The sequence below is a fragment of the Macrotis lagotis genome, chromosome 2, assembly GCF_037893015.1.
Source record: "Macrotis lagotis isolate mMagLag1 chromosome 2, bilby.v1.9.chrom.fasta, whole genome shotgun sequence".
Taxonomy (NCBI): domain Eukaryota; kingdom Metazoa; phylum Chordata; class Mammalia; order Peramelemorphia; family Peramelidae; genus Macrotis; species Macrotis lagotis.
The window spans coordinates 320,250,341-320,278,058 of NC_133659.1; the positions used below are offsets into that span (position 1 = coordinate 320,250,341).

At 40.1% G+C, this 27,718-nt stretch overlaps 1 protein-coding gene across 3 annotated transcripts in view; it reads right to left on the minus strand.

Annotated features, from left to right (window-relative positions):
* Window positions 1-27,718, minus strand: part of GNPTAB (N-acetylglucosamine-1-phosphate transferase subunits alpha and beta) — a 73,929-nt gene that overhangs the window by 18,128 nt on the left and 28,083 nt on the right. For all 3 annotated transcript variants that reach the window (XM_074226701.1, XM_074226703.1, XM_074226702.1), the window contains 9 exons: window positions 23,131-23,292; window positions 22,532-22,711; window positions 20,950-21,120; window positions 13,999-14,122; window positions 12,619-12,822; window positions 10,580-11,586; window positions 9,249-9,448; window positions 8,382-8,601; window positions 7,083-7,196 (listed from right to left, as the gene is read on the minus strand). In XM_074226701.1, coding sequence (XP_074082802.1) covers window positions 7,083-7,196; window positions 8,382-8,601; window positions 9,249-9,448; window positions 10,580-11,586; window positions 12,619-12,822; window positions 13,999-14,122; window positions 20,950-21,120; window positions 22,532-22,711; window positions 23,131-23,292 — 2,382 coding nt within the window. The remainder of the gene's footprint in view (window positions 1-7,082; window positions 7,197-8,381; window positions 8,602-9,248; window positions 9,449-10,579; window positions 11,587-12,618; window positions 12,823-13,998; window positions 14,123-20,949; window positions 21,121-22,531; window positions 22,712-23,130; window positions 23,293-27,718) is intronic.

Sequence of the window (27,718 nt, forward strand, 5' to 3'; positions counted from 1 at the left end):
TCAAAAAAAAGTCCTATATGTCACATTCTAAGAAATCATAAATGAAAACCATCTATAACTATTGTAAACACAGGGAAAAGTGAAAAATAAAAGAATACAATAATTACTTTCCTAAAATGAAACTTCTCAGCAATGGAAAAGTCAAAATCCAAAACGTTTAGAAGAAAGAAGAAATACTCTGTAGCCATACAGAAACGTACCAAGGGACTTCAATCAGGATTAAACAAGACTTGGTAGCTATGATTTTAAAGGACAGGAGAGCTTGAAATATACTATTACAAAACACAAATGATAAAAAGCATTAAATCAATAATAATTTACCTAGTAAAACTGAGTATAAATTTGGAAGAGGAAAAAATGGATTCAATGAAAGAAGAACCCAATCATTCCTGATGAAAAGATGAGAGCATGAATACCAATGAAGAGAACCAGAAAGGTAAAGCAAGCAATTGGAAGGGTCTACACATTAAATTTTTATAATTTAATAGGGGAGGAAGAAATATGTGTTCCTCAGAACCCTAATGACTTCAAGAGTCTGGAGGGAGACTCCAGTCCAGCAGGTAAATTTATTGAGATTTAATGACATATAAAGTGAAGAAAAAAGAGGTAGAAAAGAAATTAATAAAAGGAACTTACTATTTGCCACATTCAAGAGAACAAAAGAAAAAGACGAAACATATATACATTGTGGTATATGAAATATCAAATCCAACAGAGAAACAGGTGAGAACAGGGAATGACAGAAAACTTAAGAGAAACAACCCAGGGAATTTGTCATAATAAAAATAAATTCCAACACTGGAGAGTGGATTGTGAGAGGGAGCGAAAGGGAAAGAAAAGGCAAAAAACTGTGATCTGCATCTGATAAAGTTGAAGACTAGGGGAGCAGTAAAATGGAAGGTCACTCACTAAGTAGAGCACCCTCTCCCTCACCACCTTCTTTATAAAGAAGGGAGTAGAGGTACAAGAGGAAAAACCAGAGAATATATAATAAACAATGGGATGGATTCACCTATAAAATGAAAAAAGTTTATAGAATGGGTCTAGAAAGCAGAATCCAACAATATGTTTTACAAGAAACATTTTAGATTAGAGGCTGGAGAGGAATTAATTATAACTCAGGTGAATGCAAAAACACAAGAATGGAAATCATGATCTCTGACAAGGCAACAGTAAAAAGAGACACGATTAAAAGAGACAAGCAGAGATTACATTATGCATAATTGGCACCAATGACAACAAATTATTAGTGATTATTAAATGTGAGGGGAAAGGAATTACATATTTCACAACTAAGCATGGATCCTTTTCAAAAATGACCATGTATTAGGGCATAAAAACTGCAAACAAATGCAAGAGAATAAGAAAGATTAACTATGTCCTTAATGAACTACAAGTAATAAAAATTATGCTTAGCAAAAGGTCTTTGATAAAAGTATAAAAAATTGGAGATATAAAATTTGATTATATCTCAAAATTATATTATATTATAATCTATACTATAGAACATTTTCCACAAAATACTACACTCATGTCTGCCAAAAATACTAAAAAACATGGAAACTGACTTTAATAATAATCAGTGATATATATATATATATATATATATATATGAATTAGTGATATATATATATATATAAAAACAGAAAATGTCATAAAAAAATGGTAAGAGATGAACATACCAAAATGTTTGAAATGCAGCCAAAGAAGTCCTGAGGAAAAAAATTTAAATCTCTAAACATTTTCATAACAAAAGAGAAAGAAAAGAACAATGAATTTAGCATGCAACTAAAAAAAAATCCACCCCAATTTAAAGTGCAATTAAAATACCAAATCAGAAATACTGAAAATCAAAGAAATCAACATTGAGAGCAAAAATCCAAAACTAATAAAACTGATAAAACGTAAGATAGTCTTATATAATGAGGAAAAAAAGGAATCACAATTTTTAAAAATTAAAAAGAAGAAATTACAAAAGCTGAAGAAGTAAAGGAATTTTTAGAAATTATTTTGCCCCAAATATTAACAATTTAAATGAAATGGATTAATAACTACAAAAATATTTATTCAGGTAAGAAAACAATAGAGAACTTAAATCACACAATTTCAGAAAAATAAACTGAACAAGCCATTAATGAGATCCCAAAAGAGGGAGGAAAAAACACACAAAATCTAGGACCAAATGGATTTAAGACTGAATTTGATCAAACACTTAAAGAACAATGAATTCCAGTATTATAGCAACTGAATGCAAAAATAGGAAAAGAAGGGATCCTACCAAATTCCTTCTATGATACAAATATGTTCTTGATACCTAAACCAGAAAAAGAAAAATCAGAGAAAGAAAACTAAAGCCCAATGACTAATGAATATTGGCACAAATATTTTAAAAGCAGCTACATCAACAAATCAAAAAAAAATTATACCTTCTAACCATAAAATTTACATACCAGGAATGCAAAGTTGGTTCAATATTAGGAAAACTATGAACTTAATAGACCATATTAAATAACAATCAAAATTACATATGAAGAGATGCAGAAAAATATCAGATAAAATGCAACACCTATTTCTGTTAAAACATTAAATAGCACAGGAATAAATGCGACTTTCCATATTACGCAAATAGTGTCTATCTAAAGACTAACTTTATATATCATGGGAATAAACTTTCCAGTGAGATCAGAAATAAAGTAAAAATGCCTTTTATTACCTTATTCTTTAAATATTCCCAGAGATGTTGATTATAATAAGACAAGAAAAAGGAATTGAGGGAATAAGCATAGGCAAAAAGTAAACAAAACATGTTTGCAAATGATAAGATGATCTACATAGAAAATTCCATAGTCAACTAAAAAAATTAATTGAAATAATTGGTAACGAGCAAAGTAGCATGATAATAAACCCCCACAAATCCATCAGCCTTTCTATTTATTATTAGTAAAACCAAGCATGAAGAGCCATGAAAGAGAAATCCATTCACAACTAAAAGATATATAAAACAAATTTATGCATGTTCCTGCCAAGTCACACATGGGAACTACATGAATATAACTACAAAACATTTTTACAAAACCTAACTCTACCTATGCTAATTTACTTACTTAGTGCTATACCAATCAAAATTTTTATGGTGTATTAGAAAGACAGAGAAAACAGCAACAATAATGCTTGTTGTAAAGAATAAGGTAAAGATTCTCAAGAGAAATAATGGGGGGGGGGGGGGAGTAAGGAAGAAGGTCTATTAATACCAGATTTCAAAGGAATAAAAATAAAAAATATTTGGTATTGGCCAAAAAACAGAAAAGTCATTAGTGACATAATAGAGAAGAAAATGATCATAGTAATAATGCATAATAAAACCAGAGACTGTAACTACCCAAATGAGGATTCTGATCAAAAACTGATGAGAAGGGGTGGCTAGGTGGTGCAGTGGATAAAGCACCAACCGTGGAGTAAGGAGGACCTGAGTTCAAATGTAACCCCAGACACTTAATAATGACCTAGTTGTGTGGCCTTGGGCAAACCACTTCACCCCATTGCCTTGCAAAAAAACAAAAACATAAAAAAAAGGGAACAATAAAGTACTTGGTCCACTTTTATTTCAGCAAATAATTTAGAAGCACCCACCATGTACCAGAAACTAGACCAGTCAGTGGTCTAAGCTCTTTACAAATCTATCATCTTCTTTAGTCCTCACAACAACCCAGTAAAATGAGGGTTATCGCTTTACAGTTAGGGAAACTGCAGGAAATGGAAATTAAATAATTTGCCAGGGTCACAGGCACTAAGTTTCTGATGATAAAACTGAACTCTGATCCTCTTGACTCCAGGCCCACTGCTCCATCCAAGATAATAGACATACAAGATAAATGAGGAACTGATTCAAACATATAAGCATGAAAGCCATTCTCCCAAGAGAACTGATCAGAGTTCTCAAATGAAGAGATTCAAGCTATCAACAGATATCTGTTTAAAAAAAAGAAGTTCCAAATCACTAAATAATTAGATATACAAATTCAAACAATTCTGAGGTCTCACAACAACACTCATCTGATTGGGCAAAGATGACAAAAGGAAAATGACAAAGTTCCCCCGAATCACTTAACTGTAAAGAGATAACACTACTAAGCCTATACTCGAAAGCTATTCCAAAAAAAAAAAAAAAGGAAAAGACCTGTCTGTATAAAGCCTTATAGCAATTTTTTTGTTGCAGCAAAGGACGGGGAATGACAAGAGCACCCACTTTCTAAGGAACATCTGAACATCTGGCCTAGAAAAGGATCAGAATGTGACTGAGGAAACAACAAAAGGGAATCTTGGGGACACTTTTTTGAAGGATAAAGAGTGAAAGGGAACTGAGCCAGAAGAACAATTTATACATACCAAAAACACTGTAAAGAAAAAAAAAACAATGGAAGCCTTTGGCCCCTGCTCAGTATATTAGACGTTCTCTCCTCTTAATAAGGTGGCAAAGGACCCAAGGTGGAAAATGTTAGGCAAATATAATGGGGCATGTGAACATGTGGATTTGTTTAGCTTGACTCTACTTCTTTCAGAGTAAAGGGGGGAGTTTAAAAAAAATACTCGTTTGTGACAATTAGGGATTTTGTGATAATTGTGCAAAGAGCACTAAACAAACACAAATCATAAGATTAGGTTCTAGACTGAAAAAGGAATCTGGTCCCCTTTAGTTATATAAATAAGTAAACAAGGACCCCAATTAAGCAAATACAGTAAAAATAACAGCACTTCCTAAATTTAATATGTAGACTTAATGTGATCCTTAAATACCATTGGACAGAAATCCAATAAAACCCTAAGAGAATTCACAGGGAACAAAAAAGCAGAGATGATCAAGAAGGGGAGCTCTAGGGAAAAGAACTATGGGAAGGAACAAAGAAATGTTTATCTTACAAATGGAACTGTTAAAGGTGAAAAAAAATATCTAAGCTTGACACAGAGCTGTGATTACTGAAATTGTCTGATGTTAGATTCAAAAACACATAAAAGTAAATCAATGGAACAAAATGGAGAATCCTAAAACACAATCAAATATGTATAAGAAATGAATGCTGGGTTTATAAAGGATTAAAACAACTAAATCTAGAAAAAACAAAGACTTTTACTTGAACTACAGAGGGAAATGGGTACAGATCTAGAGCAGTCATCAAATGGGCTTAGCCTGGGGTCCTGCACTGTTCATGAGCTACTGTGAGACTGACCCTAGAGCTGTTTTATCCAGAGGGGCAGAGAGGGCACTGAGTGGGGAGCATCGTGACTCATACAAGCTCTAGCAAGAGTCTTGAACAAGTGGGGAGTGCTATAACATTTTTTTCTTGTCAAAATGTAACAAGTAAAAGGTCTGAAAAGTTATGAAGCCCATGAGTGTTGAGGTATCACTGTAGACAATTTCATAGCTTTTTGAAGAGCAATCTGGCAAGTTAGTGAGCGAGATGCAAGGCACAGCACGGAAGAGTGAATTTAGCTTTGGAGAAAGAAGACTTGAGTTCAAATCTAACCTCTAACAAACACCAGCTAGGAGACCCTGGTCAGGTCCCTTAAGCTCTTGGTGCATCTCAAATACAGATGGGCTCAACTGGAGAATGGCTAAAACAAATTGTGGCATATGTACATGATGGAACATTATTGTTTATAAGAAAGCATGAGGGTGCTTGGAAAGACTTGCGTGAATTGATGCTAGGTGGGAAGAGCAGAACCAGAAGAATTGTATGCACCCTAACAACAAACAGGGGGCGATAATCAACCATGATGGACTTGCTCATTTTAGGGACAACAATCAGGGACAATTTTAGGGGATCTGTGATGGAGAATACCATCTGTATTCAGAGAACGAACTGTGGAGTTTAAATGAAGATCAAAGCTTATCATCTTCAAATTTTAAAAGTTGTCTTATGTATTACATCATTTTGCTATCTCTAATGTTTCCTTTCTTCCTTTTGGATCTGATTCTTCTCTCACGACACATTCAATTTCAAAAAAAAAAAATTACAGATGGGTTGCTGATCTGTAATGCTGGGGGCTTCCAGACAGGCATTCCCTAGGTGGCCCATATTCCAGGAGTGGAATCTCATGCTGACAGAGTTCATGCACTTTAGAGAGGGCTCTCCTACGATACAACCACCCTTTGCTAGAGCATGGGTTGGTTACAAAGAGGATGCTGGCCTTCCTTCCCATGAGGTCACGAGAGACAAGTAAAGCAGCATGCTCTGCATCACACAGCAAGCTGAGTCGGAGACAGGTCATAACATGAATCACAAACATGGTCAAACTTGTGCTTCGATAATGCCATTTTGGGGACTACATCCTAGAGATATTAATAAAAATAAAAAGATCAAATGATCTAAAAGTGTCTTTGTTGTTCTTTATAGCAAAACCAAGAAATAATCAATGACTGTATAAATTAAAATATGCTAACATAACTCTGGCATAAAAAGATAATTAGATATACTTCATTAAAGGAATTCTGCTTTGTATTCCGTCAGTTAACAAAAAATTGCCCTCTCCCTCAGTTTCCAACACCCTCAACTGATCCATGTTGGCATTTAAATGTCTGGATAATGGGCTCTTGGTGAGGTCTATTCATGTAGACAACTGTTCTTATCCAAAATAAATAATTTAAACACTGAGAAAGTCTAAACAGTTTTATTCCACTTCTCTAAGATATTTCAATGCATAGTCAATAATCATCTCTCCATAAAGATTTCCCATGATACATTTTTTTACTCCTGGCCATGCTTTTTCCTTATTTTTGGATACATTTTAGTCACCTTCCCCCATTATTTCTGTGAAATGAGGAAGCATAAACAAAGCAACTAAAATATTAACCAAAACAAAGGTCAAGATGTAATGTCTTGGGAAAAAAAGAAACACAAGGTACACCAGAGTCAGATAGAACTTATTGTGGGCCATCCATGCCATGGCATGACATGGCAAGTGGCATCCCATCATGAATGGCCAATGCTGAACACTACAGAGATGATTACAAGGGCCAAGGAAACCACTATTTGTTGGGTTTAAATTCAAGTCTTGAGAAATGCTATTCTAGGAAATTCTCTTACCAGGTTAGGGTCGTAGTAAGCTTCCTGGGTTGGCGGGATGTTGTTTATTTGAGTGACGTTAGTAGGGAGCATTTTAGAACAATTTATTAACATGTGCTCCAGACCTGTCAAATCCTAACATGAGAAAACAAGAAGAACAAACAAGTTATAAGCATTTCAGGGAGTAGTGGCATTTGGTTTTGTTTTGTTTTTTTAAATGCTATTCAGTGAAGTATCCAAAAATAGCTAAAATAATATATTTAGAGTTGACTTTGCAGCAGAGGTAAACATCAAGAAACCCATTAAACATAGAAGACTACAACTTTTCTCAGAGCCGGCCTCTGAGATGCAACTTTCTAAGACATCAAATTGCAAAACAATTGCTGATCTGTACTGGCTGAAAGCATCTCCTAGAAGAATGTCCTTATCCCAGGGTAATCAGATCTGATATCTTGCCCTCTCCTCCCAAGCCCAATGTAGAGTAAGGCAGAGAAAATATTTCATACAAGCATCCAGGCAGTCTTCCAAATGGATGGAATTTTGAATGTGGTTGTGGAGGGGAAAGGAGAGGTATGTGCTTCATAGCTTGGTGGCCATGGCCATCCTCTTTCAGCTTGTGGCTAACCATAACCATAGCACTTCAGCTCCATCCACCTCCCATCGTTCTCCATTTTAGGAATGGAACAGAGGAAAGAACACTGACTCTGCAGAGGATCTGGGCTCAACCCCAGCACTGTGTGACTTCAGGCAAATCCTTTCATCTTCCTAGACTTCAGTTTACTCAGTTCTAAAATGAAGCTGAACTGGACAGGCACACAACTTAGATCTAGGGACCCAGCTGTGCCTAGAACAGCCCAAGGCTTGACTGAGACAAGCCAGAGAGCACCAAAACCTTCTACCCCATGAAAAGGGAAATGGAATACAACTTTCAGGTCTTCTCCAGGTGCTGGAACTTTAAAAATCTGTCCTGCTTAAAGAAGCAAACAGAAAAATACAATATTTAAATAACAGCCAATCTTAACTTAGGTTATGTTCTAATTTGGATTTTTAAAAAAAGAGCAGCAGCTGGGTCATAAGAAAAGTTTAATCTTTCAGGTGAAACAAAAGCAAAATCTTAAGTATCCAAGTAGTCATTTTGCAGAGGTAACCACTGCTATCTTACCTAGCTCACAATCTATACTCTAACACATTAAATGTATTTTTTAAAGACATAGCCCATAACTACTTTAAAGTAGGACCCAAAGATCTACGCTCTCTTCTTCCCAAATGCTCCCTCCCCAGAACACCACCACCCTGAGCAGCAGCATCTCTAGTTAATACCTGCAAGCTTAAAGGCAAGTCATGAATCCTTGTAGCTAATGTCCGAATCTCCCTGTCCGACAAGATGCCGGAATGGTCAGTATCAACTTCGTCAAAAACTTGAGCAATGTTGAGTGGTTGCAGCGCACTCATGAGATAGTAGAAGTAAGAAAAGGCAAACTGCATGTCTTCAGAGTGGCGCACTTTATGAACAGAAGTCTTGTCGAATTCTTCAGGAAACCTAGTCCGATAAAATATAAGAGAATCAGAACTGGCTCCATCCAGATTATTGCTAAATGGAGAGACGGTCAGGCTAGGAAAGCATACTCAGTGGCCACTGTAATGTGATGGATAGGAACAACCACATCCTATACAAGGATGGCTTGGAGAAGAGCTGAGAAAATCAACTTACTCCTTTCCTTGCAGAAATGGAGGAATGTCAGACACAGAAGACATGGTGGTTAGTTTTTTTCCCTCCATCTCTCTTTTAAAAAATTTATTATATTAGGTGTAACATGACTGTACACATATAACCTATATCAGATTGCTTATTATCTCAGGGAGGGATGAGGAAAGGATAGAATTTGGAACTCAAAACTTAAAAAAAAACCCCAATATTAAAAATTATATTTATATGTAAATCGGGTGGGCCTGGGAAAGAAAAGAATTACTTTTAAAAATATTTTTTAAATATTGTAAGAGATAGCTCACTGGGTAGGAGGGTGAGAAAGAATGGCATATTTGGAATTGATTTTTTAAAAAGTGAAAAGAAATTTGTGTTGAGTTGACTTTGTCTTGGTTTACATGACAAGTTCAATACATCAAAAAGTACTGGCACAAATCCAATAAACTCTACACTGAAGCCTAGAAACAGGTATTTTTACTCACATATCCTGTAGTTCTTGCATAACAATGCGATCAATCATATGAGGCATATGGGCAGGGACTTTCCGAGAGGTAAATCCAAACTTGCTATTTAGAATTTTATTCACATATCGGAGAGAATCAGCAAATGTATCTTTCAAATGTCTTCCAACATATTTGCTATCTGTGAAGTACAACAACTCTTTCCTTAATGATTCTTCTTCCTAAGAAATCCATAAATAGTGAAGACTGTAAAATGAAAATGACTGAAAAGGAGAAAACTAGGTAATATTCTATAAAAAGAAATAATGACGATTAGTAAAAGAAAAATTCAACATTCTAAGTATACTAAGTCTGTCTGCGCAGCAAGAATTGCAGAGTATAGTTTTACTGAGTATTTTGAAGGGGCTGTTCCTGAGCAATCATTTTGCCAACATTATTCGGGACTGGCACACATTTTCTGCTTTTCTGCTGATACTGAAACCTGTGTGTTTACATGGAGGAACAAAACAGTATCAGAAGGCACTAAATTCAAGCTAAGAACTGTTACTATAAAAAAAGGAAGGCTTCAGGTAGCTTAAATGAAAGAAGACTTCAACAGTCCATTGGGAGCTATCAAAGTATCCTGCCTTGGCAAATACAAAATGAGAAAGACCAATTACACATAAATATGGCAGATGACACATCCATAATCTCTCTTCACTTTGAAAAGAGTGTAAGCTTGAACTATTGACAAGGAGTGTGTAAGAAGTTTGGTCCTCTTGCTATAGGCTGCCCAACTGGGAGAAACCACTAACCATGTTGGTGCAAAAAGGGACCTCAGAGATCATTTGGTCCACAATTAAGCCCTAAACAAAGGCCCAGAACCCAGAGTTGGTCAGGTCTTCAGGTCCTCAGCCAAGGGCTCTCACCAGGGCACTCCAGGGCCTGCCTTCCCCTGACACTGCTATGCCCCTTATCAATCCTTTAGGAGAGAGAGGCAAGCAGGGCACTGGGAGGCACTGAAGAGAGAAGCAGTTCTGGAATCAAAGTGACCTGGGGCTCCAAGATCCTGAGAAAATCATTCAACCACTCAGGCACCAAGCAGCATGCCCCAAGACTACAAGCTAGGAAGTCCCAGATATTCCCTTGCACCAAGAAGAGCTAACCAGATCACACACCAAGTTTTTCATTCTCTCTCCTCTCATGCCTCTGCCTGCACTTCCTCCTCCTCCTCCTCCTCCTCCTCTGCAGCCCTCCTCCCTTCCTTTGGGAGAAAAATTCAAGTTCCATCTTCTGAATGAAGGACCCCAAGATGTGAAAGGTGATCTCTTTTTCCTGCTAAACAAGAGAGAATGATGCTGAATGCAACTTACCTCAAGAAGGTCTTGGAAATACTTCTTTTTTTCCCAAGGCAGGAAACCTGGATAGCTCCCGGCATATTCCTGAAGCTTTCTTCCAGGCCCTGTTCCAGCTGCATGGCCTTCATCAGGCCCCATGACCCTCTTCTCCTTAGCTTCCCCCAAGAGCTCCTCTTCTTGGACCATTTGGTCTCCTGGTGGGACAAGAGTCATTCCCCTGAAGCCAACACCATCTCCAGCTCTTGGAGTTGCAGTTGCAGCTTTGGTCCGGTTCAGCAGCGAAGTGTGATCCTGCAGCCTCTCCTCTGCCTCCACTGTCCCACCCGCACCTTTAGCTGCATTTTGTTTGGGGAGGTCAATGTGAGGCTCACTTTTGTTCCTTTGTTCAGTTTGGTTCATTCTGCCATCAAGGACCTGAGCACCTTTCAGGAATGGTCTCAGCAGCATAGACTTGGACAGGTTATAGCCCTTCAGGGTAATGTCACCATCCTCCAGCTTTACATCCAGTTTCTTTAGACTCAGTTGAACTTCTTCTGGAAGCAGGGAGACATTTACAAAGGGTATTTTTATAGTCTCCTGAAAGCCATTTGCTCGTTTCCTGTACTGTGGGAAGCGCTTTTCTTCTGGAACATCTTCAAATAGGATTTCTGCCTCTGGCAGAGGTGTGGTGGGACTAGCCAGGCTTGAATGTGGCTTGTGGGTGGTGATATTGGACTTGGGTTCCTCCCTTGTGTCCACTTCTACAGTGATCTGCATTTTAAAATCTTGGTTGTTTTTATTTTGAAATGTGAGGTTGAAATGGATGACAGTGGCATTCATGCCACTGTGCAGTATGAGGTGGATTGTCTTCCACTTGTTGGCAACAGAGGCATGGCGGATAATTGGATTGTCACTGTAGGCACCCTCAATTCCTCTTTTGGCTATCTCAGCAAAATTGAAATAGGGGAGGCATTCTCCCTTGGGGATAATGTAGTGAGTCTGGTTCAGGGTGAGAGTCACCTTGTATAATTCATCAAAATGATCTAGGAAAAAATACCGTAACATTTGAATGTTTTGTATTGGTAGAGGGAAGCTCAGTCCTAGAGGTTTCCAGCACTAACGAAATCACAAATTTGGCATAAAAAAGGGGGCAGATCTTTCTGTTCTTTTCTCATTACTTCTCACTGTTAGCACACCAGGTGCACTTGAGACTGACTCTGCCATCACCACTAGGGCTTCTTGCAACCCTTCCTTTGCGCCTCAGCCCTCGAGATTCTTCATCCACCCTACCTAGAAATGATCCTTTTCCAACCCCTCTCAGGAGTTCTTTGTGATGACCCCTCGGATGCACTTGGAACATTGGGACTTGTCACAGATACACGTGTGTATTTTGCCATGAAAATGTAAGCTCCCCAAAGGCAGGCCAACAGTAAGTTTTCACTTCTCTATCCCCAGTCCCCACTGCCTTGAATGTAGTGGATGCTTAATAAACATCGGATATGACATGGAACCCAGGGAGACAAGACATGGCCAGGACTCTAATAATTAATTTCATCTTTCTGCACATTTCTAATGCAATACATTCAAGCAAAATTCTAGAGCTATCAATGTGATCCCCTCCTGAAACTTTTCATCATTGTTATTTGTGTGTATGTGTGTGTGTGTGCATGCCTGCATGCATACTTAATTTTTTTTTTAGGTTTTCGCAAGGCAAACGGGGTTAAGTGGCTTACCCAAGGCCACACAGCTAGGTAATTATTAAGTGTCTGAGGCTGGATTTGAACCCAGGTACTCCTGACTCCAGGGCTGGTGCTTTATCCACTACGCCACCTAGCCACCCCACACTTAATATTTTTGAAAGCTAAGACAGACTACTTGTCTAAAGAAATTGAAAGCCAGGAATAGCAGGAAGAGAAACTTGCTTAGTTTCTCCAGGGGCATTAAGGGATCATGTCCTCCTCTCAGTCCCAACTTAGAAATTTGTGCCAAAATGTAACTTTACAGAAAAGTCCCTTTAAAAAACCACCCAACACTCTTCAACAACAAGCCCTCCCTTCCCTCCACAGGTCACGTACCTTGCCCACAGTCACCAGCGTCAAAGCCACAAGACAATACATTGCATGCTTGATCACAGAACTTATCGGCGAGCCAAGAATTAGCACATCCCTGGTTACAGTAAGAGATCCCACTTATTCCACCACCAAAGTTCCAGGGTGGCCCAGCTGCCCCAGCGCCGTGGCCACCTCCTGCAGCCACATAACGATTGCTGCCACTGTTACCTGAAAGAGGAGAGACTGATTCTCACTACACTTTTGAAAATGGAATCTACCCTGACTCACCCCCCACCTCTGGGTCTTTGCACTAGCTGGTCCTGATCCTCACATGCTGTCCAACTTACCTCTACCTCACAGAATCCCACTTTTCCTTCAAGATGGAACTTAACCGCCCTCCTTTCTGCCACAATTGCCAGAGCTCTCCCTCCTCTAACTGCCCTGGATTTACTCTTTTCAGTTTATTCCCCATTTACTTCTTATCTGCCCTTGTCTTCCTCAATAGAATGCAAAGACCCTGAAAAGCAGGCAGTTACTATGGTACATAAAGCTCTAGGGACTCTAGGTTCTAGTCCTGACTTAGGTATGTGACTCCAGGCAGATCGCCCTCAAGTCTCAGTCATCTCATCAGTACCACCGATTGAGAGGCACTCCCACATCCCTATCTCACCAGGCTGTAGTGAGGAATGTGCTTTGGGTGGTTTAGGACTGAGCTTCTTTTTGTTGTTTTGTTGTTTAGCCTTTTCAGTTTCAGTCTGATTTGATGTTGTTCAACTGGGTCTAACTCTTCATGACCTCATTGGGGTTTTCTGGACAAAGATACCAAAGTAGTTAGCCATTTACTTCTCCAGTTCATTTGATAGATGAGAAAACTGGAAGAAGGTGAAGTGACTTGCCCAGGGTCACAGCTGGGAAATGTCTGAGGTCCCATATGAACTCAGGTCTTCCCGAGTCCAGGCAAGGTAATCTAGCTACCATGCTTGTTAGCTGTGCTTTCAAGACCTTAAAACCTTAAAACATTCTTTAAGAGATCAATAGCTAGGTGGTGCAGTGGATAGAGTACCAGGCTTGGAGTAAGGATGGACTGAAGTTCAAATCTGGCCTCAGACACTTAATAATTGCCTGGCTGTGTGTCCTTGGGCAAGTCACTTAACCCCACTGCCTTAAATAAACAAAATTAGAAAAAAAAAAAAAGAAATAATTAGCAGAAATTTGGGCTCATTATCTGAGACCACATTAACTCACTTTAAAGACAAAGGTTTCTCAGACTGCAGACTAACACAGAAAATGCCCTCTAAGTAAATGATGAGACTAAAGTCTGAGTAACAGTACAAGTTCTCCTGCTGTTTGCTTTACAATTGGAAATAAGAACTATCCCCTAAGTGCTTTTGCACCCATTCTTACCAATGCAATCTCCTCCATCCCAATCACATGCTGAATTATTACAAGCCTTATCACAGTAACCATCTTTAATCCAGGAACCAGGGCAGCCCTCTGCACAGTTGGGGACAGGCCAGGTCAAATAAACCTAAAGAAGAGTAAGAACTGTTTTTAACTTCTATTATCTCTATCAACAGGGTCAGGATTCCAATTAAAGATCTAATGGACACTTGGAAAAAAGGCAAGTGCTAGATGCCATCAAATCTCAATCATCCAAAGGCTAAATAGCTTCCAAGTTCATGAACAGCAACTAGGGCCTTTGGTTTAGCTACTGTGCTAATCGCTCTCAATCCCTTCTTTCTGCCGCCCCTTAACCCCATCTTTATCTGTCTTTCTCCCTTCCATCCCTCCCACTCTGCCATCCCAAAGCTCCCAACCCCTTCCCCTTCCCCTTCCCCTTTTTCATTATTCTGCCTGTGGCCAGCGTCTCAATAAGCCAGCCTCTTGAAATCTAAACATTTAATGACCATCCTTGAGTCTGGAAAAACTGGGATAAACCTGTAAATGCCAGTGCTTCCTAGCACTCAGAAAGGAACAATCTCCTTGCAGTGAAGTGCCACTGTGTCACAGTGCAGAATCCTCCCTGTCCAGGGCTCATCCAGGGTTTCTGCTGGCCCAAGCATCCCAAGCTGCCCCCCAACCAGCCTCTGCCTCAACACACCTACTTCTCCTTACAGGCTGGGCCTTCTAAGACCCCAAGTCTTTTACCATTGACCTGCTGCCATGATCACTCAGATCTTACTGGTACCCAAATCTTGCCCACATGCAAGATTTCACATTTCCTTGCAAACTGAATTTTGAAATTCTAGACTGTTAGGATCATAGAATAAAATTTAGAACTGAAGGCATTTTTGAGTCATTTGTCTCATTTGACAGGTGAAGAAATGGAGGCCAAGAGAGTTTCAATGATTCAGCCAGAGGCAGCATGGTAGAGAATGCTAATCCTGACTCAAATAGGATTTGTGGGAGCCTAGCCAAGTCAATTTTTTTCCTATGCACCTCAGTTTCTCCAATTGTAATCCTTTCCAACTCTAAATCTAGGATCCTTCAATGATTCTCCCACTGCATGCACCAATGCTGCCTATTTTTAGGCAGGTTCAAGGGTAGAATGTATTTTGTTCTTTAAAACAATTACTTTTTTCAATGTCACATATAAATCAAGAGAGGCTCTTCCTTAACTGGACAGGATTGGTCTCTCATTAATCCTGGTCTGGGGTTCAGGTCTTAAATCCAAGATTCTTGGACCCAAAGACCATTTGTAGCCTTCCCTTTTCTCTCATTTGTTTTGGAGATTTCAACAGTTTCTTAGGGCGGCTAGGTGGCGTAGTGGATAAGCACCGGCCCTGGAGTCAGGAGTACCTGGGTTCAGGTCCAGTCTCAGACACTTAATAATTACCTAGCTGTGTGGCCTTGGGCAAGCCACTTAACCCCATTTGCCTTGCAAAAAACCTAAAAAAAAAAAAAGTTTCTTTCCAAATGGTGTCAGAATAGGTAAGCTGAATAACACCAGTCTTTCTGGGCTCTGATATCTTCATTTAGTAAAATAATAGGTCTAATCCATGTTTCTAAGGTCCACTAGCTCTAACATTTTATGAATAGATGCAATTGTGGACATGATAATGTGCCTAAGGATCACACTTGCATTACAAGAGATCAACCATGTGACAATTTGAGCTCATCTCTCTGATAAGCATGGACTAGTAGGATTGTATCTCAACCAAAAATGAGTAAAATTAATCTAGGTCAGTTCAATTCCTCCTAAATTCCCTAAAGAGTAAAAATTAAAAAAAAAATACTCATTAAAGATATATACTTTTTTGAAGCAGGGGTAGCAATCCTTATCTTAGACAAAGCAGCTGCAAAAGTAGAAAACTTTAAAACAGATAAGGAAGGAAACTATATCCCCCTAAAAAGTACTAGACAATAAAATGATTTGAATACTGAATATGTATGCACCCAATGGGACAGCATCGAAATTCTTAGAGGAGAAGCTGAAAGATCTACAGGAAGACATGGATAGTAAAACTCTAGTAGCGGAAGACCTCAACCTCCTGCTCTTGGATTTAGATAAATCAAATTATAAAATAAGCAAGAAAGAAGTTAAGGAGGTAAATAGATGGTTAGAAAACCTAGATATGGGGGTGGCTAGGTGGCACAGTGATAGAGCACCGACCCTGGAGTCAGGAGTACCTGAGTTCAAATCTGGCCTCAGACACTTAATAATTACCTAGCTGTGTGGCCTTGGGCAAGCCACTTAACCCCATTGCCTTGCAAAAACCTTTAAAAAGAAAAAAGAAAACCTAGATATGACAAACTTATGGAGGAAATTGAATGGGGATATAAAAGAATATACTTTTTTCTCTGCAGTACATGGCACTTACACAAAAATTGACCATGTACTAGGGCATAAAAACTTAATAATCAATTGCAGAAGGGCAGAAACATCTTTCTCAGATCATAAGGCAATAAAAATCATATGCAATATTGGGCCAGGGAGATACAGAATCAAAACTAATTGGAAACTGAATAATCTCATTTTAAAGAATAAGTGGATCAAACAACAAATTATAGAAAGAATTAAATATTTTATCGTAGATAATGACAGCAATGAAACATACCAAAACCTATAGGATTAACTCAAAGCGGCTGACAGGGGATATATTATATCTTTAAATGCTTGCATGAATATTAGAGGAAAGGAAATCAATGAACTAAATGTCCAACTAAAAAATTAGAGAAAGAACAAATTTAAAACCCCCAATTAAATACAAATTAGAAATTCTAAAAATTAGAGAAATTAATAAAATTGAAAGCAAAAAACCTATTGAATTAATAAATAAAACCAAGGTTTTATGAAAAAAAACAATAAAATTGATAAACCTCTGGTCAATTTGATTTAAAAAAAAGAAGAAAACCAAATTGCCAGTATCATAAATGAAAAAAAGCCACCACCAATGAGTAGGAAATTAAAGTAATAATTTGGAATTATTTTGCCCAACTCTATGCCAATAAATTTAACAATTTAAGTGAAAGGGATGAATATTTACAAAAATACAAGTTGCCGGGGGTGGCTAGGTGGCATAATGGATAAAGCACTGGCCTTGGAGTCAGGAGTACCTGGGTTCAAATCCGGTCTCAGACACTTAATAATTACCTAGCTGTGTGGCCTTGGGCAAACCACTTAACCCTGTTTGCCTTGCAAAAAAAACCTAAAAAAAAAATACAAGTTGCCCAGGTTAAATGAAGAAGAGATTAAATACCTAAACAACCCTATCTCAGAAAAAGAAATTCAACAAGCCATCACTGAACTCCCTAAGAAAAAGTCTCCAGGGCCTGATGGATTCACAAGTGAATTCTACCAAACATTTAAGGAACAATTGGTTCCAATTCTATGTAAACTCTTTGGAAAAATAGGGAAAGATGGAACTCTGCCTAACTCTTTCTATGAAACCAATATGGTACTGTTACCTAAACCAGGAAGAGTTAAAACAGAGAAAGAAGATTATAGACCTATCTCCCTGATAAATATAGATGCAAAAATCTTAAATAGAATCTTAGCAAAACGATTACAAGTTATCACTAGGATAATACATTATGACCAAATAGGATTTATCCCAGGAATGCAGGGTTGGTTCAATATTAGAAAAACTGTTAGTATAATTAATTATATCAATAACAAACCTATCAGAAATCATATGATTATATCAATAGATGCTGAAAAAATTTTTGACAAAATACAACACCTATTCCTACTAAAAACGCTAGAAAGAGTAGGAATAAATGGACTTAGGATAATAGGCAGCATCTATCTGAAACCATCAACAAGCATTAAATTCAAAGGGGAGAGGCTAGAGGCATTCCCAATAAGATCAGGGGTGAAACAAGGATGCCCATTATCACCACTACTATTCAATATCGTATTAGAAATGTTAGCTTCAGCAATTAAAGAAGAAAAATAAATTGAAGGAATTCAAATTGAGAAGAGACAAAACTCTCACTCTTTGGAGATAACATGATGGTCTACCTAGAGAATCCCAAGAAATCATCCAAAAAAACTACTGGAAACAATTAGCAACTTTAGCAAAGTTGCAGGATATAAAATAAACCCCCAAATCCTCAATTTTTCTATATATGGCACTTACACAAAAATGCAAGATGCAGTAGGAAGAGCTAGAAAGAGAAATCCCTTTCAAAGTAACTTCAGACAATATAACTGGGAGTCTATTTACCAAGGTAGACTCAGAAACTTTTTGAAAACAATTACAAAACATTTCTTATACAAATAAAACCAGATGTAAATAAAGTTAATGCAAACATCAACTGTTCATGGATAGGTAGAGCTAATATAATAAAAATGACAATTTTACCAAAACTAAACTACCTGTTTGGTGCCCTACCAATCAAAATTGCAAAAAAATTACTTTAATGCATTAGAAAAAAGTGGTAAATTCATATGGAGAAATAAAAAGTCAGGAATTTCCAAGGATTCAATGAAAAAAAGTGCAAAAGAAGGTGGCTTACCCTACCAGATCTAAAATTATATTACAAAGCATCAGCCATCAAAACTGTCTGGTATTGGCTAAGAAATAGAGTGATAGCCTATTGGAAAAGACTAGGCGCAATAGCAGGAAATGATTATAGTAATCTGCTGTTTGATAAACCCAAAAGAGTCCAGCTACTGGGATAAAAATTCTCTCTCTGATAAAAACTGCTGGGAAAATTGAAAGTTAGTTCAGAAGAAACTTAGATTAGACCAACACCTCACACCCTATACCAAGATAAGATCCAAATGGATACAGGATTTAGACATAAAAAAACAATATTATAAGCCAACTAGAGGATTAAGGAGTAGTTTACCTTCAGGTCTATGGAAAGGGAAGCAGGTAATGACTAAGGAAGAGATGGAGAACATCACTAAAAACAAACTAGATGATTCTGACTACATTAAGTTAAAAAGCTTTTGCACAGACAAAACCACTGTAACCAAAACAAAAAAAAATGTAATAAACTGGGAAACAATCTTTACAACTAATATTTTTGACAAAGGACTCATTTCTAAAATATACAGAGAACTGAGTCATATTTTTAAAACAAAAAGCCATTCCCCAATTGACAAACGGTCAAAGGATATGCAAAGGCAATTTACAGATGAGGAGATCAAAGCAATCAATCAATCAAGAGAGATAGTCATATGAAAAGTTGCTCTAAATCATTACTTACTAGAGAAATGCCAATTAAAGCATCTCTGAGATACCACCTCACACCTCTCATACTGGCCAATATAACCAGAAAGAACAATCATCACTGTTGGAAGGTTGTGGGAAATCTGGGACGCTAATACATTGTTGGTGAACTCATCCAAGCTTTTTGGAGAGCAGTCTGGAACTACGCCCAAAGGGCAACAAAAATGAGCATACCTTTTGATCCAGTAATACCACTACTGGGCCTATACCCTGAAGAGATGATGAAAAAGGGTAAAAACATCACTTGTACAAAGATATTCATAGCAGCCCTGTTTGTGGTGGCAAAGAACTGGAAATCAAGTAAATGTCCTTCAGTTGTGGAATGGCTTAGCAAACTGGTATATGTATGTCATGGAACACTATTGTTCTATTAGAAACCAGGAAGGATGGGAATTCAGGGAAGCCTGGAGGGATGTGCATGAACTGATGCTGAGTGAGATGAACAGAACCAGAACAACACTGTACACCCTAACAGCAACATGGGGGTGATGATCAATCTTAATGGACTTGCTCATTCCTTCAGTGCAACAATCAGGGACAATTTGGGGCTGCAATGGAGAATGCCATCTGTATCCAGAGAAAGAACTGTGGAATTTGAACAAAGACCAAGGCCTATTACCTTTAATTTAGAAAAAAAAACTGATATCTTATTGTCTGATCTTGTTATCTCTTATACTTTATGTTTCTTCCTTAAGGATATGATTTCTCTCTCATCACATTCAATTTGGATCAATGTATACTCATGGAAACAATGTAAAGACTGGCAAACTGTCTTCTTTGGGGATGGGGAAGGGAAATAAGATTAGGAGGAAAATTGTATAACTCAAAAGAAATAATTAAAAAATTTTTATAATTAAAAAAATAAATATGTATAATTTTTGCCTGAAATTGAGACTATTCTAGAAAATCTGAATATAGAATCCTCTCTCATGGTTGGTGAAAATTTAGATGAAAGCTCAATATTAACCCTTTCAATCTTAAGATCTGAACATAAATTTGAATAGAAAATCTCATAATAACTAAGGAACTGTGAATTTTTTCCAATTTTAAAAAAGCTATTTTCAAAAACAATAAATTTGTTTATATATGTGATAATTATTGGAATAACCAGAAAATATGAATTTCTTTTAGGTTTTTGCAAGGCAATGGGGTTAAGTGGCTTGCCCAAGGTCACAAAGCTAGGTAATTATTAAGTGTCTGAGGCCGGATTTGAACTCAGGTACTCCTGACTCCAAGGCCAGTGCTCTATCCACTGTGCCACCTAGCCGCCCCTAGAATATATTTTTAAAAAAAGAAATCTACAGAATTGACATTCACTCCTTTAAATGGAATGGCAGTTCTCCCTTTGAACAGGAGGGATGTAGAGGATCAGGACAAGAGCAGATAAAGTATTTGGCAGAGGCACATTTTCAGTTGTCTTCTCTTGTTCTTTACTACTGATTTTCAGAGCACCTCAAAAATCCTTTTACTGCTAATGAAGGGTTGACCCCTCTATTCCATAAAAGAGGAATTTGTTCATTATTGTGGCAAAAAATTATTTGCTCACACTCAGAATTCAGGCAATGAGGATCTAGCAAGGTCTGGAAGTGACTCAATAAATGTCTGATCAATTCATCTTTGGTTTGACTTCTGCCCCACCCCCGGTAGAAATCCTCTTCCCAGTTATACTCACCTTCTGACCTTTGGAGTGACTATAAAAATCATCTGGCCAGACATCTTTCCCAAACATCACATCATCATTTAAGTAAATAAACTTCTGCGACAGCCCTTCAATTCGATGAATATGACTTTCAATAGCAGGGGAGCTAAAAGTAGGCAAGTGACTCAAATTTCGAAACACCTCCTATAAAGACAAAGCAGATAAAGGGTTGCTCGCTATTATTTTATTAAAAGACTCTTTGAATACAAGCCAACACATTCTTTATAGTTTCTTTTTTCTGTCATCTTTTTTATCGTTTTTTTATTAAAGATAGTGAGTTTTACAATTTCCCCCCCGAATCTTACTTCCCTCCCCCCCCACCCACCCACAGAAAGCAATCTTGGAGATACAGATGGCACTCTCCTTTGCAGACAGCCCAAAATTGTTCCCTATTGTTGCACTGATGGAATTAGCAAGTCCATCAAGGTTGAACATCACCCCTATGTTGCTGTTAGGGTGCACAGTGTTTTTCTGGTTCTGCTCATCTCACTCAGCATCAGTTCATGCAAATCCCTCCAGGCTTCCCTGAAATCCCATCCCTCCTGGTTTCTAATAGAACAATAGTGTTCCATGACATACATAGACCACAGTTTGCTAAGCCATTCTCCAACTGAAGGACATTTACTTGATTTCCAATTCTTTGCCACCACAAACAGGGCTGCTATAAATATTTTTGTACAAGTGATGTTTTTATCCTTTTTCATCATCTCTTCAGGGTAGAGACCCAGTAGTGGTATTGCTGGGTCAAAGGGTATGCACATTTTTTGTTGCAGTTTGGGGCACCGTTCCAAATTTCTCTCCAGAAAGGTTGGATGAGTTCACAGCTCCACCAACAGTGTACTAGTGTCCCAGACTTCCCACAACCCTTCCAACAATGATCATTATCCTTTCTGGTCATATTGTCAAATCTGAGAGGTGTGAGGTGGTACCTCAGAGAAGCTTTAATTTGCGTTTCTCTAATAAGTAATGATTTAGAGCAATTTTTCATATGGCTATGGATTGCTTTGCTCTCATCTATAATTGCCTTTGCATATTCTTTGACCATTTGTCAATTGGGGAATGGCTTTTTGTTTTAAAAATATGACTCAGTTCTCTGTTTATTTTAGAAATGAGTCCTTTGTCAGAATCATTAGCAATTACCTACCCTACCCTAGCAATTACCAAAGGACCAATTTTCCTTCACTTACAGGAGACCCTTCTGCCACCAAGGGGGGTTCCCCTTAAGTTCCTTCCCTGCAGGGTAGGGGTATCTCCAGGAGATTTCCCTCCTCACCTCCCCACTTCAATATGCCATTGTCTTTTCTAATTCTGAGGAGCAATTATAGAACAGGAGATAAATTCCACATCAGAACCCAAATTTAAAGACTGCTAATCTGCATATGTAATTTGAAGTGACTGAAACAATCCTTGTGGTACAACAGAATATATGAAAAGGAAATGACAGATGGGGCTTCTTATGAGAGGGGATGGTCTACTCTTTGACTGTATTCTGGGAATGTTGACTGGCATGCAAATAATGGCCTGGTGACTGACTGACAGATGGGAGTTCATTTACCTGATGAGTTACTATAGTGATCCGAGGGTTATCAAGATTCAGCCAGGAGGGAATCTGCCCATTGGTTACGATGAAGATATTTCTCACCCACGGAGCATGCTTCTCTATAGACCTCAAAGAATATCTCAGCTCTTCATTATCTTCAAAACGGCTGGCAGAAATATCTTCATCCTGTTTGGACTGCAAGAACCATTGAGCCTGTTAGATTACCTCAAAGACACTTCCCCCACAGAGCCAAGGAAGGAAGCTTTGCACCAGTGCCGCCCAGGGACCATGATCTGGCTCAGGGTGGACAGCAGGGCCTGCACGCCAGCAGCCACTTACCAGGTCACAACAAAACTAACTCTCCCCTGGCAGTCACTTCCCTTCTCCCCACCCCTGGCCTCCCCACCTCCTGCTCCTGCCCTAGTGATTCCATGGGCCCCTGTTGAAGCTAGGATTAGAAGCAGGAATAGCATGGGAACTTGGAGAAATAAAAGGAGACAATCATCTGCCTACAGTGGGAATTTATCCATCATGGCCAGCTGATTCCTCATTTTTGCTTTCAGATTCTTGATTTTAGTTTATTCTAACTTCCAGAAATCCCCCTCCTTCCTTACCTGACTGATGGCGCTGAGATCCCATAATAAATAGGCTGGACTGAGGGTCAGCTCCTTTCCCTCGATGGTCATGTTCTTCTTGGCTTGTTTATTCAATTCCTGGAAACCTTTGGGATTATTCAATTTCAAAAGGGCTACACTGGCTTCTGAATATAACTGCAGCTACAGAAGAACAAAATGTGATCATGGGAATGTGTGCAGGAGAAAAAACAGAGTCACTTCCATCTGTCCAAATTCACATTTTTAGACTATTTCCTCAACATTGTTAATTGTGGAGGAACAATCCTCCAAGACAGGAAGACCAGAATGTTCTCAGGCCAAGGGTCCTAACAAGCCAAAGTAACACACGGCCTGCATGCAAGGTCAAGAGCTAGCTGGACAACTCCATGGAGGGCTCCCCACATGGCCTGCACACTGGGGTTCAATCAAAGCCATAGCTCAGTCTTCAGGGGCACAGCCAAAGTGAACATCATGAAAGGTATTAGGGATGAAAGGTGGACATGTGTTTAAGTAAGGGTCTCCAGAGGAGGATGAATTCCAAACAGCACCCTACAAGATAGGCTGGGTAGAGATGGAAGAAACTGCTAATATTCTGGTTGATTAATAGAGCTCATTTTTCCCAAAAAAAATTTACCCCCCAAAATTCCTTTAGTTTCATATGAGTTTATTCACTACCATTCCTACTTTTCTTATCAGTCATTATTAGGTCATCTTAGGGACTCACAAATGAAATGACAAACGGGGAGATTTTCTGAATTAATAAACAAAAGTTGGAAGAGAAGTAAAAAAAAGGAGAGGAAAGGAGAGCAGGCCTTGGAGCGTTAGTCCAAGCTGGGCCTAGAAAGGTTATTTTATGCCACAGGAGGAGTAAGACAACTTACCAGCTAAGCTACCACTATGCAAACAACTAGGTACAAAACAAGTACCAGAGGACAGAAGCATTGGGCTGAGGGTCTTAGAGAACTAATCAGTTCATTAGAGGATATGCTTTGCTATTCACTAGCCAACCTTAACCTTGAATATGTCCCATACTATCATTAGGCCTCTCCATAGCTGCACAATAAATGGAGGAGAGAGAAGGGGGAAATTCAATGATCTCAAGTTCCTTTCTGCTATAAATCAGATGTCCTACAGAATATGACTGTCCATACAAGTGAAGGGGACAGATACCAGACCCAGAATGTGATTAACCAATGGGAATAGAGACAAAGGTCAAGGGACTTCAGAGAGAGATAAGTTCTTGACTTGTCTGGCTTAAGATTTCATCTCTTGGGGGCAGCCCAGGGGATAAAGCACTGGCCTTGGAGTCAGGAGGACCTGAGTTCAAATACAACCTTAGACACTTATTAGCTTTGAGACTTAATCCCAATTGCCATCCCCCTCAAAAAAAAAAAAGATGAAATCTCTGGCTTGGAGAAGGAAGAAATAAGGCAGGAAAGACTCTTATGCATTCTCACTAAGGAGACCCAAAGTGACCCTGAAGCCTGAGGTGCCCAAGAGAAGGATTCTGGGAATTACTAAGGATGATGTGCCAGTCTTTGGGACTCTGGGATGGCAGACTTCAAAAAGGTTTGGAGGGACATGTTGGCAAGTGTGAGCCTGGGCCCCATGGCTGAGACCAGAAGCGGCGGGGCAGGGGCCGCTCCTGTCCTTATTCCAAGGGGTTTCCCTACTGTGAGTCTCCTATGTCAATAGGATCTCAGGCTGGAAGGAAAAAAAGATTTAAATGGGACATCAACTGAAAAAGGAAGCGAAGATCTGACTGAAATCTAGGGCCTCCTCCCAGGGCAGGCAGGCCTCACAGGGCACTCCATTTTTACTGCTGCCCAACCTGACCCTTAGATCAAGTGGCCTAGCATGGGGTTCTTCCACCTCCCTCCTCAGCACCCTTCACCAGCCCAGGTCTCCCGGTCTCAGAGGAGACCCTGAGCTGCTCTGCTTCATTCCCTCTTCCTCGCTCCACCAGCACCTTCTCCCGGGCCCACAATGTGCTCAGGGTCCTCATCAAAGCCTTTCCCTGAACCTCAAGCTCATCCAACAATGTTTCCTCTCTTCTCTGCTTGACTACCCAAGTCCTCCAGAACTGTTTTCACCACTCTTCTCTGTTGTCGACATGCCAACCACACGTCCCTGGTGCTGCCATCCTTTCCCACCTCCCAGCCTTTGCCCCTACTGCCCCCAGACCCTCTTCCACACCCTCCCACCTCCCAGCCCTCTACCCACAGGCTTCACATCAGCCTAGCTACACTGAAGGGCCATGGCAGCACTGGCCTCCACTGCCTGGCCCCCTCTTTGGCCCACTGCACCCAGAGGCTACTTTCTCTTGCCTCGGTCTACATGACAGAGTATGGAACCCCACTCCCCCATCACAGGGAGTCTTCCAGCTCCCTGAGTGAAATGTGGCTTCACCCTCAGCACTATACACAATTCTGTCCACAGTAACACCTGACTCCCAAGCTTTCTAGAAGTAACTGAAATCTTCACAAAAGTACCAAGTTCCTGAGAAAAAACCATCCAGAGTGCCAGCTTGAGAGGCAAAAAACCTGGGTTCGATTCTCCCCTCACACAAACTGTGGGCACGTCTCTTCTGCTCAGAAGGACTGAAGACCGACAAAGAAGGTGCCCACGACCCTGCCTTGCAGGACGGGCACTGCCATGGAAAGTCAGAGGCCCAGGCCCCAATCCCTTCCCTCTAACACACACACACACACACACACACACACACACACACACACACACACACACACCCTCCCCCCCACTCTCCTTCCTGAAGGAAAAGGGGCTGCTTCTTTTCTCCCCAATTCTTGGTATCCCCAGGACCAAAGAGGACCCCAGCATGAGGCCAAGCCTCCTGGGTAAGAGCTCCAGGTGTGAATGCAGAACCATCTTCCTGTGTAAAATGAGCGGGGGCCTAATGGCCAAAGTCGCTCATGTGTTAACCTGTGATCATCATGTACGTACACAAAGACAATTTTCCTGCTTCTCCAGGAATAAACCTGTGCAGATCAGAGCTGTGAATCCCTAAGGAACGGTCACCTCTCTCCTCCAGCGTCACATACTGAGCAGCACAGCCTAATCTGGGTCACTGTGAATTTTATACAATCCTCAATGATCCCACTGAGAAAGAAAAGAAAGGCATCGATGTAGCTGCCAGGATCGTGCCATTTCAGGTCTGAAAAGAACCATGAGCTAATTCCATGCCACCTGCTCCTTGACCCAAGTAATAGGAGAAGCAAGAGGCAGGATTCAGCGAGTGTCCACGGCCTGCAGTCTTCGCCTCCAAGGTGGATGTAGACCCTGACATCTGTCTTGAGGAGGAAGCATTTTTTTTTTAACAAGGCAATGGGGTTAGTGGCTTGCCCAAGGCCACACAGCTAGGTCATTATTAAGTGTCTGAGGCCAGATTTGAACCCAGGCACTCCTGACTCCAAGGCCGGTGCTCTGTTCATGTGCCACCTACCTGTTCCTAAGGAGGAAGCATTTTTAAGGGGGGGGAGGGGAGAGCCTAAATAACCTGGGAGTGATGAAAAGAGGGGCACAAGCTTTTATAAGACGTTGGAAACAAGCCAGGGCTTACCTAGAGTGGAAGTCAAGGCAAGGACCTACAGGTCCTCGGGGGTCCTCATTTGGGGGCCATTACAATCCTGTGGCTGGGGTGCTTGCACTGAGCCAGGCTGCAGATGAGCTTCTGGCTCCTCATCCAGAGGGGTCAGAAGGAGGAAGTGTTAAATAAGGATGCCTCAGTTGTGGGAACACCAGCCTTACTCCCTGACAGGGCCTCCTGCCGGCTTGTGCTACTCCAAACTCCGGGCCCAATCTGTGCAAACAAAAGCAGGCCCTGGGAGCAGCTACTCGTCCGCTAGCCCCCCTCCCCTTCGAGGCTCCATGGAACCCTGGCGTGATCACTGGGTTTCTGTTGGGTTTCCCTTGAGTCCTGCTTTGTTTGCCACAAATCTCGTGGGGCAATGCCTTGCTCCACCCACAAAGGGCACACTGAGCCCTGGCCTGGCCAGCTGCCACATGACACCCACCAAACACGCCAGCTGCTCCAGCTACCCTCAGAGCAGAGACATGACCATCCCACCTCAGCAGGTTTGTCTGGGCTCTGCTTCCAGTACTTCCCAGACTGGTCCATCTCTGGTTTCCAAGCCTTATCTCTGACAGGTTCAAAACGTCAAGACACAACAGACCTGGGGAAGCTTTAATGTCCTTTCCATAAAAGGTAAACTCTAAATTATGAAACTATCAGCCCCTGAAGGAGAGGACTTTGCCTTGTTTCAACTTGGAATCTCCTCTGGCCCTTCTGTTACTGAGCTAACACCACCAGCTCTGGAGAGAGAACAAGCAGCGGACCCCCGCACATGATGTGGGAGCGGGGGCCACAGGGAACCTGCCCAATACTCTTAGCTGCCATTTGTAAGACCCCTCTCTAAAAGTACACCCTCTTCCCCTTTCCAATCTTCTATTTTTGAGCGCAGAGAAGACAAGAACTGGGTATAGACAAAGAATAAAGCAGAAGTCACCTTTCTCCTCCAGTGTCACATACTGAGCAGTGAGGCCTTGGTGACAACCCTCCCCCCATACACAC